General features: G+C 46.6%; 1 protein-coding gene across 18 annotated transcripts in view; it reads right to left on the bottom strand.

The window, feature by feature from the left end:
- Positions 1 to 15,960, bottom strand: part of NCOR1 (nuclear receptor corepressor 1) — a 134,293-nt gene that overhangs the window by 35,866 nt on the left and 82,467 nt on the right. For 16 of the 18 annotated variants that reach the window (XM_064495290.1, XM_064495306.1, XM_064495289.1 and 13 more), the window contains 4 exons: positions 13,970 to 14,096; positions 7,292 to 7,811; positions 4,894 to 5,023; positions 2,528 to 2,723 (listed from right to left, as the gene is read on the bottom strand). In XM_064495290.1, coding sequence (XP_064351360.1) covers positions 2,528 to 2,723; positions 4,894 to 5,023; positions 7,292 to 7,811; positions 13,970 to 14,096 — 973 coding nt within the window. The remainder of the gene's footprint in view (positions 1 to 2,527; positions 2,724 to 4,893; positions 5,024 to 7,291; positions 7,812 to 13,969; positions 14,097 to 15,960) is intronic. The other 2 variants (XM_064495299.1, XM_064495305.1) reach the window with 1 other exon arrangement.

The following is a 15,960-nucleotide window of genomic DNA, read 5'->3' as shown; positions in this document are numbered from 1 at the left end:
GTTCTAAACACAGCTATTTAAATCATCATGTAGTCAGCTGAAAAAATAAAGAAATAAACAAAAAACTAGATTCAGTTGCACAGAAGTATTAACTCTTATTCTGACTGGATAGATTTTATTAAAACCAGCTAGAATTTCAATTCTGAGTTCCTTCACTGTAGAAAAAAGGCTTCCAACTAAAGCAGAAGTCAACATGTGTAAACGTTACTGGAAAATGAAAACAATCTTTCTCTGAGGCTTTTTCCAAGCTTTTCTACAAATGGAAAGGCTTTAAAACCACTTAAAAGGCGCACATCTACAATAATTATTCGTCCATGGCCAGAACGGGAAGGTGAGTACTGTCAGATGCTGCCACTCCTTCTAAACGGGCCCACGAAGGGAAAAGCCAAAACCATGGCCCTAAGCAGGGGGGCTACACCAGTCTGGCGATGGTTCGTACATAAGTCCTCATTCTCACTACCCTTGACATCCCATTAACTATTCTATGACACTGCACTGAAAACACTTGAAGTGAACAGTCTACATGTAAATTAACTGCAAACATACAAATGTCACTTGGGAGAGTATCCTTTAGCTGAACTATAGCATAGCTATAAATTTAGGAGAGCCTTCAGGTACTTGTTAAATGAATTATTGGATGAACATACCAGCTAGATTAACTAAAACAAAACTTCACCTCAGGATAAAATGTAACCAACCATTCCAGTTTGTAGAGAGTCACCTTGAATCAAACTGGTGCCGTATTAACAAACACCTCGATGTCATATTGATCAAATATGTAACTGGTTTGGTTTTAAGACTACTGCATTAAAACTAAAAATCAGGGTACCATTCAGCTCTAAACCACAAGACTCAATGTGACTGACCACGGAGAAATGCAGTTCACAGACTGGAGTCTCAGAACTTAGGGCTCTAGCCTTAAATTCTTCTGGTCTCTCCAGCTCCCAAATACAACCCATTTTGTAAAGGAGATGAAGAAAAGAAACTGAGGTCCCAAAATATCTATAAAATAAAGACATATTAGAATGGCCCAGATATTACCAACTGAATAAAGTTAAATTTTAGCATGTGTTCAGCAAATACCATTTTTCTTTGTTTTAATTCTCCTCAGAAAATTTATTCTAAATCATTTATGTAAGGAACAGATCAACAGACTTTTATATTACTCTGTAATTTGTCATTTGCATTACGACAGATTTTTCTCATAACTGGAACGCTCAAAAGACGAGCACGTGCACTAAGTCCATTTACACTGCAGCTGATGTATTCCGTTCCTGCAGCATGTGCTCGCCGCACACACACTGTGTCAACGACTGAGCTAGGGATTAAGGATGCTCTAGATGCAATGCAGTATACAGCCAGTGGTAACTTTGGGGCTTTAACCTTCATTCAAAACCATTCATCTAGCACCTATTACACACCCAGCCTTGGTGGGAATTATCACTCTGGTTCACCATAGAGACTCAGGGTGCCACTAACTGATGAACTCACCACTGGTGGGCCTGGGGCGGGAGTCAGCAAGCCAGTCAAGGAGCCAGCTGCTGCTCTGTACTAAACAGCCCTTCAGACACAGCACACTCTGCAGCTGACAGCTCTCACTCATCTGTATAAGACACTGCAAAGAGTCTTCTGAATCATCACAAAAATGAAACCAGAATCACAGAAGATTTCGATATTCTTACACTGTAAGCAGCTCACACAGAGGCCACAAGTTAACAATCAACCAGAACACACATGCTGCTTTCTGACCACACCAGAAGAATTTACTAAAATTTACATACCACTCCCCTTGCCTTTTTTTAAAATCAGGTGTATCATGGACCATCTAAAAAGAGCATGCGCAACTCAACTCTGCCACCTGAATACCAACAGTGACATAACAGCGGTGGCAGGAACTTCACGGAGTCAGTTACACTGCGCACACGCCGCTGACGCCTGTTACGGACTACACTGCACTCGGGAGGATGCAGGGCCGCGTGCCACAGAACAGCACTGAATGCTCACGCTTTCTTACGGGCTGTAATCCCAGCAAGGCAGGGATATAGAGCGATTAGACACACACAGGGTCGAGCGGCTTGCCCACGGCCACACAACTGGGCAGTGCTGGGGTGAGGGGTAAGCCAGGGTCTGCCTGGCTACACGCCACACACAGCCGTCTCCCATCACACCAGAGATTCAGGACATCACCCTGCTATATGGGTGATCTGCTTGGAGGACAGGATGGCTCTCACTCTGGAAACTCAGATGAATACAGCGTAAAGCATGGTTCTGACACGGTCATCCAGGCGCTCAGCACAAAGATGGACATCAGGAGACTGACATTAACAAGAAGCCCAGCATCACCGCCACCCTTTAGTACTGGCTGATACTGACATTCCCTGATAGTTTAACTGACGTTAACGTAAAGGAATTTTATCTGTTAGGGACAAGCACCACATACCAAGTCACCAAGCACTAAGGACACTACTTTTCAGGTATGGCTTCACCTCCCGTCCAAAAGGCTCTGTGTGGTGACGGCTCTACCCACCTTCCCACTCTCTGCCGGGACTCTTGGAGGTGCCGCAGGGACTGGCAGGGCCCCTGCACTCCAAATCCATCTGCTCCTGCCTCTGCCGCTGCTCCTCCAGGAGCGCAGACTCGTGCACGGCTTTGATGTGCCGCTGGTAGAGCGCATAGCCACTCACGGGGGCCCCGACGGGCATGCTACACGGGGCGCAGGAAACCTGTGGGAGACAGAAAACCTCAGTGTGCCAAAGCCTCTGTTGCAAGTAATGCTTATTCCTGTAATATTACGGGCTGAAGTGATTCTGCGATTTTTTAATCAAAGTAATCTGCAAGCATAAGGCTTAAAATGCTAAACAGTTACTCTCAGAAGTGAACACAATATAAATTCCGAAAGTTGTGGTAAGAGAAATAAAAATCAGACATTAAAGTATTTCCATCTGCTGTTAACTTACAATGCTGAATCCCCGTGGCTCGCCCTGGGCCCCACCCCTCCTCCTCCTCCACGTCCTCTCCCCAGGGCTCATGCCCACTCCTGAGGATTTACATGTCCTCTATTAAGTTAGTAACGCATACATTTCTATTTCCTCCAAGTTCCATGCTCACAAATTGCCTTCCCAATTCCACCTGGATATCTCAAAGCACCTCGAAACTTCTACTGGAAACAACTGTTCCTTTTCTAAACTCGACGCTTCTCTTTCAGTGACCTCCACCTGACAGAGCAGTGAGCCAGAAACCTGGCGGTCAAGTGCACTCATCCACCTCCTGGCCCCACGACCAACTCACTGACAAATCAGCTCCCTTCAGGATGGAAAGTCAGTGTTACCTCTGCAGACAGGCCATCACTAACCATCCAGTAAAATACTGCAGCCCTCCCCGTCTTCCTTCCTGCTGCACGCTGCTCCTTTCCTTCACTGCAATTATATGTTTGTTTTCTCTGTTTATTTTCTGTCTCTCGCCACTCATGAAGGAAAGACCCCAAGCTGCTCTGTCAAATATTAAATAAACAGCCCTTAAGACAGACCATTACTTCACGAATACAAAACAGTCCTGGGAAGGGGAGAGATGTGATGTGTTTAGAACCTGTTCTCTGAAGACTTTCATAATTTTTTCTCCTACTATAAGCAGGATCTTTCACTGAATCCAAAACACACGTAATTTTCTTGCCTTTGTGCTTTGGCTTATGTGTAATGTGTCTTATCCTTCCTTTGCCACAGGGCGAAATGAACTGTTATTTTCTTCGTGTCTTCTTTAAGTGGCTCATTGGGAAAGCAGCTTTCATTAACATAGTATAGTATACTTTTCAACCTAACGGAGCACATTTTAATTCTTTCAAATTATTATTACGATTTTTTTCTATGTCTTAGAAGCAAGACCAGTCTCTAAGTTTTCTGAAGCCAGAGATTACGGTGTGTAACTATTCCATACAGCATTAAAAATGTCATCTTGAACTGGGCAGACATTCAATAGATGTCCACTTGAATAAATCAATGAATGAACAAATGTTTATATTTAACACAAGCACACACTTAACTTTTACATCATCATATGAGACAGGAGAACAAATTTTTATCCTGTGAAATAAAGCAAGAGCCAGAACATAACTAAGTAAAAGAGCAACACCCAAGAGCAGCGTTCAGAATCAAAGGGAGTCAAGCTCAGAGGTAATTAAGGTAAAATGTAAGTAACACTAGGTTTGGAACTGTATACTAAAGTCAACCATAAGCTCCATAACTTATTCGTAATATTCAAAACTTAGTTAAACATTTATTCTACCATTGTTCTCACAGCAAAACACCACCAAAACAAAACTTACTAACGGCCAGAACATTGTATTTCTTTGTTTTTTGCCTAATTGGAAATGACAGTGTCAAACACTTATCACATTGAATCCATCTGAAACAGATGAATGGATAAACAAAACGTGGTCTAAACATACAACGGGATATCAGTCAGCCTTAAAGCGGAAGGACAACCTGACACGTGTTACAACACGGATGAATCTTGAGGACACTGAGTGAAACAGACCAGTCACAAAAAGACAAACACTGTCTGAGTCCCCTTGTACAAGGAGCCAAGTTCATAAAACAGAAAGGGGACTGGCAGCTACCAGGGGCTGAGGGAAGGGGAAAGCCGAGTGTTGGTTTAATGGGTGCAGAGTTTCAGTTTTGCAAGATAAAAAAGTTCTGGAGACCTGTTTCACAAAAATGTGAATATACTTGACGCTCCTGAACTGTACCCTTAAAAAAGAGTTAAGATGGAAGTTTTATGTTATGTGATTTTTACCACAATTTTTTTTTAAAAATCAAGTACTGATTAAAGAAGAGAAGAAATGTCTCTAAAGGGTTTTTTTTTTCCAACTTTACTTTTCAACTCACGTTGAAAACTTACCATCGGCGGGATAACAGCAGCCCGGTGCTGAAGCTGGGGCAGGTCCAGTGGATTTGGTTTTATTGGGGACGAAACCAGTATAGATCCAGTGGGGTTTAACAGTGAAGGCTTTGAGTCCATGGGAAAAATTCTGCAAGTGCGATGTAAAAAGATAGATCAATATATTCTTATTTAAGGTTTTAAACATATAATCACCACAGTTCCTTCTCAGTTAATATGGGTATGTGTTCACACACACATGCATATATCACATTAACCCTACAAGATATTTGAACAGTAAGCAGAAAGGAATCTATAACACGAATTTTCCAGGTGAAGACTCCTAACATTGGTTTATAGGTTGAAATCGATCTGAATTTAATCATTTGCATCCAACCTACAGAACAGTCTAAACCAGTGCCATTATAAGTTAGGTCCTAATTAACCACCAACGTAGGTTACAAACTAGTTACCTGTTACAGGATTTTTTGCTAGGATCACAGAGTATTTTTAAAAACATTTGAATAAACCACCACCGTTTTTAAATGGAGATTTAAAATTTCACCCCAAACTCCAGACTCCCAGTCTCTCATGAAACGGGAGGAAATGGCAACGCAGGAACAGCACTGCTGCATAGCAAGCTCGTGCTGCACCTGCAGAGCAGCCCTTCCCAGCCAGCGCGAGCTCCCGTGTGGCTCCTCTGCGCTCTCCCCTCCCGCCTCACCCGCGTTCAGGACCCGCACTTGACTTGAGGGCGCCCAGTGTCTGAAGTGGGGAGAGCACACGCGAGAGCCGCACCTCATGGGCTCCGTCATGCTTCCCAGGGCTGTCAGCTACTGGGGAACGAAGATAAACACTTCGAAAGGTGCCAACTTCAGAAAATGAGAATGTGTAAAAGAAAACGATTCATACTTTATACAAAGAATAAAGATGGTACTAAAGATAGAGAGCACTGGAAGTGTTATTTTGATAGCCTGGAAGCGAAGCAGACGTTTGGGTACCATCCAGAGACCACCACACACGTATAAGGGACTTCAAGACTACGGCCACGTCCACCCCCTAGGGTGCTCCTCTCCTTCAAGACTGCTGCCTTCCTAATTCTCCCTTCAGTCATAAATATAGTGACTGAAACCAACAGGGCAAAACACAGAGAACTCGTATTTTGGATGACAGCTTTCAATAAAGCATGTTTGAAAAGGGACCACATGCTTGAATCCATTTATGTTTACTCCAAAGTCCGGGACAACTAAAATCTGTATTATTATGAGACGTGGGGAAAAGAGCGCTAGAAGGTTCAATTTTCTGAAAAACCAAAGGTTAATAAGCAGGACCCTTATTTTACTTTAGTTGTCATTGACAAAAACTCGAGTGTGTACCATACAGAAAACTGGAGAATCGCTGTGATCGATGTTACTCTAGCATCAAATTTCACTGCAGAGTATGTCAGATTGAAAACGTAAGGCCCGCGGGCAGAAAGCACCGTGACAACAGGACCCCGGGACACGGGAGCTTCAAGCGGAACCTGGTTGTCTGATGAGGAGCTTTTTTGCCTCTTTCTTATTGAAAAGGGGAGGGAGATTTTTTGAGTTGAACGGGGTTTTTGTTTAAACAATGATTTGGGGTACTTCATTTCTAGAATTCGCACCAGTCCAGCATTCGACTGTAATTCTAGGTGATTCCATTTCCTTCAAGGAAAAGTATACACCTAGGAAACTAAATATATTAAATAAAGTAGTATCTATTCCTGTAAAAAAAAAAAAAACTTTTGCTTTAATTTTCATAAAAAACATAAAGATGATATTTTTCTGTTATTAATTTGACTAAAAGTACGTACAAATTCATTCGTATTGTGCCTGGTATTTTAAACGACAAATACGAGTAACCGCAAGTTTAAACTGGCATGAGAAGTGACCATCACCAGGACCACGGACTCGGACTCCGGCCGTGCTGTCTGGAGCGCCGCCACGCGGGTCCCTGCTCTGGCCCGCATCTGACCCTCCCAGGCCGGCGCCGCCTCAGGCAAGCTGGCGCCGTGGCCCGTCCATCTGCGCCCCCAGGACACCGCTTCCGTCGCCAGGAGCGGCGGTCACGGGGCTTCAGTTCACAGCTTTGCCGGCTGAAATCCCTTCTGCTGTCTCACGGAATGTGCGTAACAATCGAGGCAGAGAACACCTGAAATCTTTCCTATTAAGAAGTCACGATCCCGCGGGTGTGTCTGGTAGAGACAGCATCGTGGCCCAGCGTCGGAGCACCGGACTCTCCCTCCACCAGCGCTCGCACGGGGCTGGCGTGGCCGTGCTGGGGACCGCGGCCGTGGGGACCGTGACTGTGGGGACTGGGGCCGTGGTGACCGTGATCCTGGGGACTGGGGCCGTGCTGGTGGCCGTGGCCGTGGGGACAGGGGTCGGGGCGCGCTCACCGCTGCCGCTCGGGCTCGGCGTCCACGTCCTCGTCGGCGCTGCACGTGGCGCTGGAGTCGTGGTCGGACGCGGGCTCGGGGCCCGGGGCGCTGGTGCGCGGGGCTGCCCCCAGCTCGTCGGCGCCGGGCTCCGGCCGCTCGCCGCTCCTCTCGGGCTCCGCGTCTCGCCCCCCGGCGTCGCCCTCCACTCCGGGCGGGCCGTCCGCCGGCGCCCGCATCTCTACGTCCACACAGTCCGCCTGCGCGGCCGCCGGGGGGTTGGACTCGGGCCCGCGCTCCACGTCCATCGGCTCCGCCGTCTGCGCACCGCCCGGCGCCGGGGCCTCTGCGCTCTGGTCCGGGGCGGGCGCGGCGCCGGGGGCCGCCGGGGCGGGGGGCGCGCCGGGCGCGGGGTCGGGGGCGGCCTCGGGCTCGGCGTCCCCTCGAGGAGCCGCGTGCTCAGTGCTGTCCTCGCCGGGCTTGACAGCTTCAACTGGTGAAGGAGAAGGAGCACTTTCTGTATCAGAACTATTTTCAGCACCTTAAAGATAATGATACAGCATAAAAATCTGATAATGATCACGTTTCAGGTGGCGACAGAGCCATGCTTGGAAGTGGCGGTTGGGGGCGAGTTACCCTCCTCTGATGACCTCATTCAGCCACTATGGCCAGGCCAGCGGGGAAACTAGCGCTTTCTACAGGGCTGCCCTGGCCTTCTGAAATCCAAGTGTGAAGGCTCTGATGTCTAAAAGCAATTCATATGAAATTTGAAAAACAAAAAGAGATGGAAAAACAGAAGTGAACAAAAAGCACTCTTTTTTTCTACCAGCCTGTCTCTGTGCTTCCTTTTGACCTGGGAGAGCTAACGCTCAATAACGGCACCGTCCAACAGAAACATAAGGCACCTCACATCTGTCATTTTAATTTTTCTGGTGGCCACAGTAAGAAAGTAAAAAGAGAGATAGGTAAACTTAACTTTAACGGCATATTTTATTCGACATAATATGTGCAAATTGTTATTTTTAAATGTAACCAATATAGAAAACTAGTAGTAAGATATTTTACCTTTTTTGGTACTAAGTCTTCAAAATCTGATTCTATTTTACATTTTCAGTACATCTCAATTTGGACTACGGTTGTCCCTCGTTGTCTGCAGGGGACTGGTTCCAGGACAACCCCCACGCTCCCACCATGGATACTAAAATCCACGGATGCTCAAGTCCCTTCTGTAAAATGGCCTAGTATTTGCATGTAACCTAGGCACATCCTCCCGTAGACTTTAAACCACCTCTAGATGACTTGCAATAACTAATGCAATACAGATGCTGTGTGAATAGCTATAAATACAACGTAAATGCTATCTTTACCTAGATACCTCAAAGGAACTGCAAATTCACTATGTCTTACACTGGACATTTATTCAACACTTCCAATTCTCAAATCGGCTGCTTTTCTAGTGTTTACTATCCAGTAAACAAACCAGAAACCTAGGAGCCATCTTTCAAAACTCTCCTCTCATTTATCCCCATATCCTGCCTACACGAGTCTCAGAGAGTTTCTCTTTAAAAATATCCCTTGAATCCAGCCACTTCTGTTCAACTTCACAACGACCACTAAGGGCCAAAAGGGACTCTTCTTACCCAGCACCCAGACCACTCTCTACAAGAGCACCACAGAGAGTTTTTAAAACCAAATCTTACCAAAACTCACTCATACTCTCCCTTTCCTGTCCATCCCCTCCCTCCCCACTTCATTCCCTTCAGAGTATGTCCATGGAACCACGTTGCTCTCAGGCCAAAGTTCCAAACTCTAGAGTGTGGCCCTGCTGAAGGCCTGGGCTGGGGGACCCACCTGCCCTCCCAGCCTCACCTCCTGCCCCATGTTCGCTGTACCCCTCACCCCGGGCCTTACTGCAGTTCTGGGAAGGCCTGTGCGGCCCTCACCGCAGACCTCATGTGCTCCTTCACCACCTTTCCCTCTGGGTAGTGGATCAAGTATCACATGCTTCCAAAAGCCTCCCACCACGCCCCTGACAAAGTTACATTTTGCTACTATGCCTCTTACCGGGCGTGTACTGGTCACAGCTATAGTTTTACTTTCCTCACTACTATTTGATTCCTGGCCCACTAGGCTATAAACACCGTAAGGGTAGGGATCATACATTTTGTTTATCATTCAAGTCCCAATGACAAGCACAAGGCCTAGAGCCTGGCACAGAGCAGACTCAAGTATCCGCTGACATGTACAGTGAATGAATGGCTTGAATGTATCTGTAAACTGACCTTCCCCCTATTACTGGGGCCCTGGGCTACTTCCAACCTGACACTGCTATAAACAGCATACAGAGATGGTCAGTGCAGCATCAAGCTTTTAGATTATTTTCTTACAAGACTGTAACATAAAAATTTAAATCTCCCTAAAATTAATACGTAGACTTCCAATGAGAATCCCAATGGTTTGTAAGAAAAATTTCTTAAACTAGATAAACCAATTTATAATGTATATGCAAGAATAAGTCCCTAAGAAAATCCAAGAAATACAGAAAAAGTACCAGAGTGAGACTTGCCTCCCCAGATACTCAGATTTACTATGGAGCCAGTGTGTTACAACATGCTTGGAACTGTCACAGAGACAGACAAAGCCAATCAGTGGTACAGAAGACAGTGTGTGGGAACAGATCCTAAGGTATGTGAGAAATTGATATATGCCAGAGATGACACTTTAAATCGTTGGGTAAAGGATGATTTATTTAATAAACTAGTTCTCTCAGAACTGGCTCTTTGGAGGATAATTTAGTATAAGATACGTATAACCTCAGGAATTATCAGAAATATCTTAAGCAAAATAGGAAACTCTAAAGCTGTGTATGTATCACTTATATTTAAAGACAATAAAATAAAAACTTAAATGACCATATAGGAAAGAATACTTTTCATGCATAACACAGTATTTAAAAACTCCAAATTCACTCTTTCATTCATTCAAATATGTAGTGAACATCCACCGCGCAGGGCGCTGTTTGAGGTCCTGGCGGCAACTGCACTCTACCGGAGCTGACATTCTAGTGTGGAAGAGACAACAAACAGCAACCCTGCGACACATCAGGTGGTGGTTAAGTGCAGTGAAGAGAAGCAACACTGGGGACCACGGGGCAAGGGCGCATCAGAGAGCTAACGTGACGTTTCAGGAAGCTCAAAGACAACGAGGAGCAGCACAGGCACGTGGGGGAAGCACCCCCCCAGGTGAGAGATCAGCACGAGGAAAAGGCCCTCCGGGGGGTCGCCCTGCTTGGGAACAGCAAAGAGGACAGTGTGTCAAACGAGAAGCAATCACCTCGCACCTGCCAGAATGGCCATCGCCAAGAAGACAAGGCGCAGCCAGGTCTGGAGAGGGTGTGGAGAAGAGGGGGCACAGCAACTAGCTTCGATTTAAAACCTACTTTGCTGCTTAACAAAATAAAAAAAAACAAAAAGCAGAGATCCCGAGAACAGACTGGTGGCTGTCGGAGGCAGGTGAGGGTGGGCAAAGCGGACGAAGGCAGTCAAAAGGCACACACACTGGGTCATAAAGTAAGCCAGCCCTGGGGCTGACGCACAGCACGGTGACTAGTTGGTAACGCTGTGCTGTAGACTTGAAAGCGGCTAAGAGAGGAGACACTAAGAATGCTCGTCACAAACCAGACTCGTGGCAATCAATTCACAGCACACGCACACACCGAATGGCGACGCTGTCCCCGAGACTGACAACCGGTAAACGCTAATTCTCATCTCAGTTTACAGTGACAGGAGTGGGGTGCGCAAACGGGGAAGCGGTGGGCGGAGGGGGGGGGGGTCAGCTCATGCAGGGGGGCCTCCGGCTTTCATTCCGAATGAGACGAGGAAGTGCCACAGGGTTTGGAGCAGAGAAGAAACCTGATCTGATTTACATTTTATTAGATCACTCTGGCTGTTCCGTGAGGGGGAAAAAATAGAACAAACAGCAGGAAGCGGACCAACCAGAGGCCACTGCGACGGAGACAGGGGCTCGGAAGAGGGCGGCAGGAGGGAGGCGTGCTGACAGTCTGAACGGAGCACCTAAAGAAGCACTGAGCAGCTGAGCACCTCTGCTGACGGAGCACGCACCGGTGCCGGGACGAGAAGGGCATCAGAATCTGAACACCCAGGCAAAGACTGGAGGGAGAGGAGGGTGTGGCTTCCAGGGTAAGCTTAACGCTTAGGTCTCCAAAAGGAAGTGTTACACAGGCAGTCAGATATATGAGCCTGGGTTCATATCAGAGTCCAAGTCTCAAAAATCAAGACAAAGTCAAAGGACAAAAGCTCAGAACAGTACCTCACATGCAGTAAGGTCTTAACACAGGGCAGCAATTACTCTTATTAAAGATTTCACCAAAGCGTGGACAGGCTAACAAAAAACTTGACTTCATCCTCATTTCTATTCACACGAGGATGGAAAGCCTCAAATCCAAGGACAAATTAACAAGTTATGTATCTTCCAAACACGGAGGACCTGTTAGTGACTATGCAGCAGGTGGAACCATCCGACATGAGCACTTTTCCAGTTACCTTCTTCCTCCAAGCAACCCAACAGTACAAGTGTTTCCAGGGCTCAGTGCCCCACCGAGCACCAGACAGATGTGTCTTCTTCCTCCCTGCCCCCAAACACCTTAGGGAATGCAGGGCAAGAGCAAACCTAGGTTTGGTAAAGTTCCGGTCGCTCTAACTTGACTCACCTAATCGTGAAGGGCATGCACACAACCAGACGCGTGTTTCAGGAGCACGGGCGCAGGTGCCGTGCCCGCTCCCCCTGCACAACACTCTACCTCCAGCGTCTCCTTAGGCTGCGCGGTGAGCACGCACCAAGTCAAAGGGAACGGAGCCCCCACGACTCCAGCGGCAGGCGCACTCCCCACTCCAGATGTCACACCACTGCCACGTGTGCGGGTGGGCAGGAGGCCAGGCCACCCTCCGTGAGACCCCATGGATACGTTATTTTAGTGCCTCACTTAACCATAATAACCTTATTTGACAATTTGAAAAAAACTTCACATTAAGACAAAGTAACAGGAAGAAAACAGAAGGAAAAAAGTTACTTTTTGGTGCTCAGTTTTTGAGACTCTTTTGGCCCGTGAACATACTGGCTTTTTTTGTCCTGAAATAAACATATTTGTGATAATTAGGCTTGAGCCTTGGTATGGACTGAATTGCATCCCCCCAAAAATTACGTTAAAGCTCTAACCCTCAATGTGACTGCACTGGAGACACTGCCCTGAAGGAGGCGATGAAGGGTAAATGAGGCCGTTAAGAGGGGCCCTCACCCAACAAGACCGGCGTCCTCACACGAAGAGGAAGAGACAGCAGGAGCGCACGCGTACGGAAGGCAGGCCCCAGGCCGCAGGGCCCGAGGCGGCCACCTGCGCGCAGGAAGACAGGCTCACCAGAGACAACGCCAGCAGCTCCCCGCTCGGGGGCTGCCCCTCCAGAACCAGGAGAAAATACATTTCTCCTGTTGACGGCCCCGGATCTGTAAAAGTCCGCTATGGCAGCCCAGGGAGACCAGCACGGGCTTTCTGCACGTGGGTAACCCGAGGAGTGCAGGCGGCCTGCCACACACCTCGGATTCCGGATTCCGACACAGACTCCACTGAGCCAGCTCCTCCCAGCACCGCCCCATGGCGGGTCTACGCCGGGTCCGCTGCCTTCTTGGAACACTGGCCTCATTCTTCACAACATCCCACAGAATCAAGTTTACTTATTGTTCCAAGCCAAAACCCATTTCAAGACAAATTTTAAATTTAAAACTCAACAACTTGTGGAAAAAATAAAACAAAAGCTAGCATTTCTGAAACTCCCAGAAGGCGCAGAACTGCCTAAGCTGAGGCTGCAAGAGCCTGCCGAGGAGGGCGCCAGCAGCTCTGCCCGCGCGGAGGGCTCGCGCCGGTCACTTGCAGAAGAAACAACACACAGAGCCAACAAACGGAGAAAATGTCTGCATGCACAAAACATGAACATATTTAAGACAGTAAGTTTATATGTTAACAGCTGTGAAATCACTGTGAAAATCCCTACTTCAGAAGTGGGAAATTTACAAAAGAAATCTACAGAAACTTTACTAGTAACATAAAATAAAATAAATCAAGAACCTTTCTAAACTAGCAAAAACTCAAGAAAACATCTACTTCTTCAGGAAGCTGTCATTAATTTGTTTAAGTCACAGAGAGGATTTTACATCTTTTCTTAAGTTCCCTGGGTTGACTTTTTTTTCTACCAGGGCTCCTCGGGTTATTAATACATTCTTTGTGAAAAATCAATGACATGTTAAGTCTCTGTAAAAACTGAAGTAAATCAAACTCAATGCAATAAAATAAAGAGGGAAATGGAACTGATCATACTGACTGAACACACACACGTGGCTCCAGTTCAGACACACAGGCCTCGCAGCGGCGTCAGCACTGAGGCCTGCGGCAGGCCTGCCGCTTTCAAGACCCTCTGGTCATAGCACCTGGACCACCTCAAGTGCTACATAAGTAAATGTGCGTTGACTGAATGAATAAACACATTGTGTTCACATTTAAAGTCTTTGCCTTAAAAACCCGATATGCTATTTCCGTACTGAAGCAATTCCTGAATAGTCAAGTGACGAAGCAAAACATCATACATTTGGGCTCGTAGAAGCTACGACCAAATCGAAGGTCTGAGATACCTTCACTGTCCTCTGGATTCTCCTCTTCATTGGAGGCTTCAATATCTTCGTCCTCCTGAGCAGAAACAGTGGAAGCTACACTCTCACACTGAGACACGTCTCGCTCTTCACGAGGCTTCCGTGAGGCCTAAAGGAGTAAAACAAATTATTCCGGACTTAAGTAACGAGAAAGGAAGGAAGGAAGGCAGAGTACGGGCACACACAGGCTGGAGAGCAGAGGGAGGGCTGCGCGGCAGACAAGTGCTCGGGCTGGAGGGCCGTCACCCCCAGGGAGCTGCCAAGGGACCGTCGGCACAGATGGGGGGTCGCTTCGTCCATCTGGCATTCTGGGAGCTACTCTTTGCTCTGCGCAAGTACCCGCCATCACAAAGCTCCTGCTCTTCTCTCCCCTCCAAATAATAGTGATAAAAAGCTGACAGAAAAATCCCAGTGATTTTTTTCTAATAAGGATAACACATTTATTTTCTAATAAAAATAACTTGTGTTGGAATGTGGAAGAAACAGAAAACCGTTAAGAAGAACAATAACCCCTCATGATTCCACCAGCTAGCAACTCTAAGCACCCTGGTGCCTCTCCTTCAGTCTCTCCTCTGCGCACGCGTGTGTGCCCAAAACCCAGGATGCCCTATGCAGTCATGTAGCACACCTTTTTTTAAACTAATATAATCATGAACTGAACATATCCCGACACTACAAATTCCTCAAGTTATTTTTATTAATGGTCCATAGAAACACTCTGTACCAACCTGTATTTAAAATGCTCCTATTTTAATGCACTTAGGTGATTTTCGACTTCTGGACTGTCAGCAACGCTGCGGCAGCCCTCCTGCGCTAGCGTTAAGAGTTGTGCAACTTCACAGCAACAACTCATCACGGGCGTGACTGACTTTCTTTTACTGTGAGTGAGGACACGTTCCTTTTAAATTTTTTTTAAACAGGATTTTCTCTTCTGCAAGTTATGTTTTACATAAAACTGCTCATTCTTCTACTGAAGAGTACATGTTTATATGTAACATATATAATATACAAGCCACTGGCCATTTAATGTATTTATAATCCCGTGTCACTAAATGTAGCACCTAAGGTCTAGGTCCGTGAAGACCCAGGCCCGGCCCTGGCAGCGGTCTGTCCTGCGCCTCTTCTAGACCCCACGTCTCACGAGACTTAGGCTGTCAGCCTCTCCCACGGGGATTTGTCACAGAGACCCTTTAACATCCCATCTATTAAAAATTACCAATATGCTCACGCTTTGTATTTTTTCTTATTCTTATTCTTACTTCAGATGTGAATACCTTACTTAGGATCCAACCTAAAGCACTGAGTCAAGAAGAAACCCTTTTCCAACGTAGAGTCGCAGAGCTCGGCAGGGTTCTGAAGGCTAAACAGTCCTTGCATTCTGAACAGGGACGCGATGGAAGAACCCTCTGGCCACACTTTTTAAGAAGCTTTCAGAAGATTCCGTGAGTGCTACGTTTTCAAGCACTGGCTAACAGCTGCCACATGGGTTTCCCCAGTGCCCAGCCCATGCCCCTCTGCCAATTCACCCATTCCGTTCAGCCCTTTCCCCGCTGACGACAGAAGAGACAGACACCTACCACAACTCTGCAACACTCCTCTCTTCACAGGCACTGACCTCCTACCTCGCCAAGCACTTTCTTCATTAGACGATAGTGTTCGTCTTCAATGTAATAATTCAAATACACAGAAGGCAACACCTGTATGTCTTCCACTGAGTTCTAATAGACATTGGACATTTTGCCATGTTTCCTTGAGATCTTTTTAAAAATGATAAACACTCTACTCAAAGGTTAGTTGTGATGTGAAATCTGAAACCACATCAATACACGTTTGCACTCTATTAAAATCCATCCCGCTGTCATGTCCTCTGGTTTATTAAAAACACTTTATGGATCGTTTATCCAGACACGACGTCCACTGGGACAACACGAGTCGGTCACTTGGAAAACACTGAGCCCCACAGCTTTTTAAAA

The sequence above is a fragment of the Camelus dromedarius genome, chromosome 16, assembly GCF_036321535.1.
Source record: "Camelus dromedarius isolate mCamDro1 chromosome 16, mCamDro1.pat, whole genome shotgun sequence".
NCBI classification, from domain to species: Eukaryota; Metazoa; Chordata; class Mammalia; order Artiodactyla; family Camelidae; genus Camelus; species Camelus dromedarius.
Note: the sequence above shows the minus strand (reverse complement) of the source record. Positions and strands in the feature narration are given on the sequence as shown.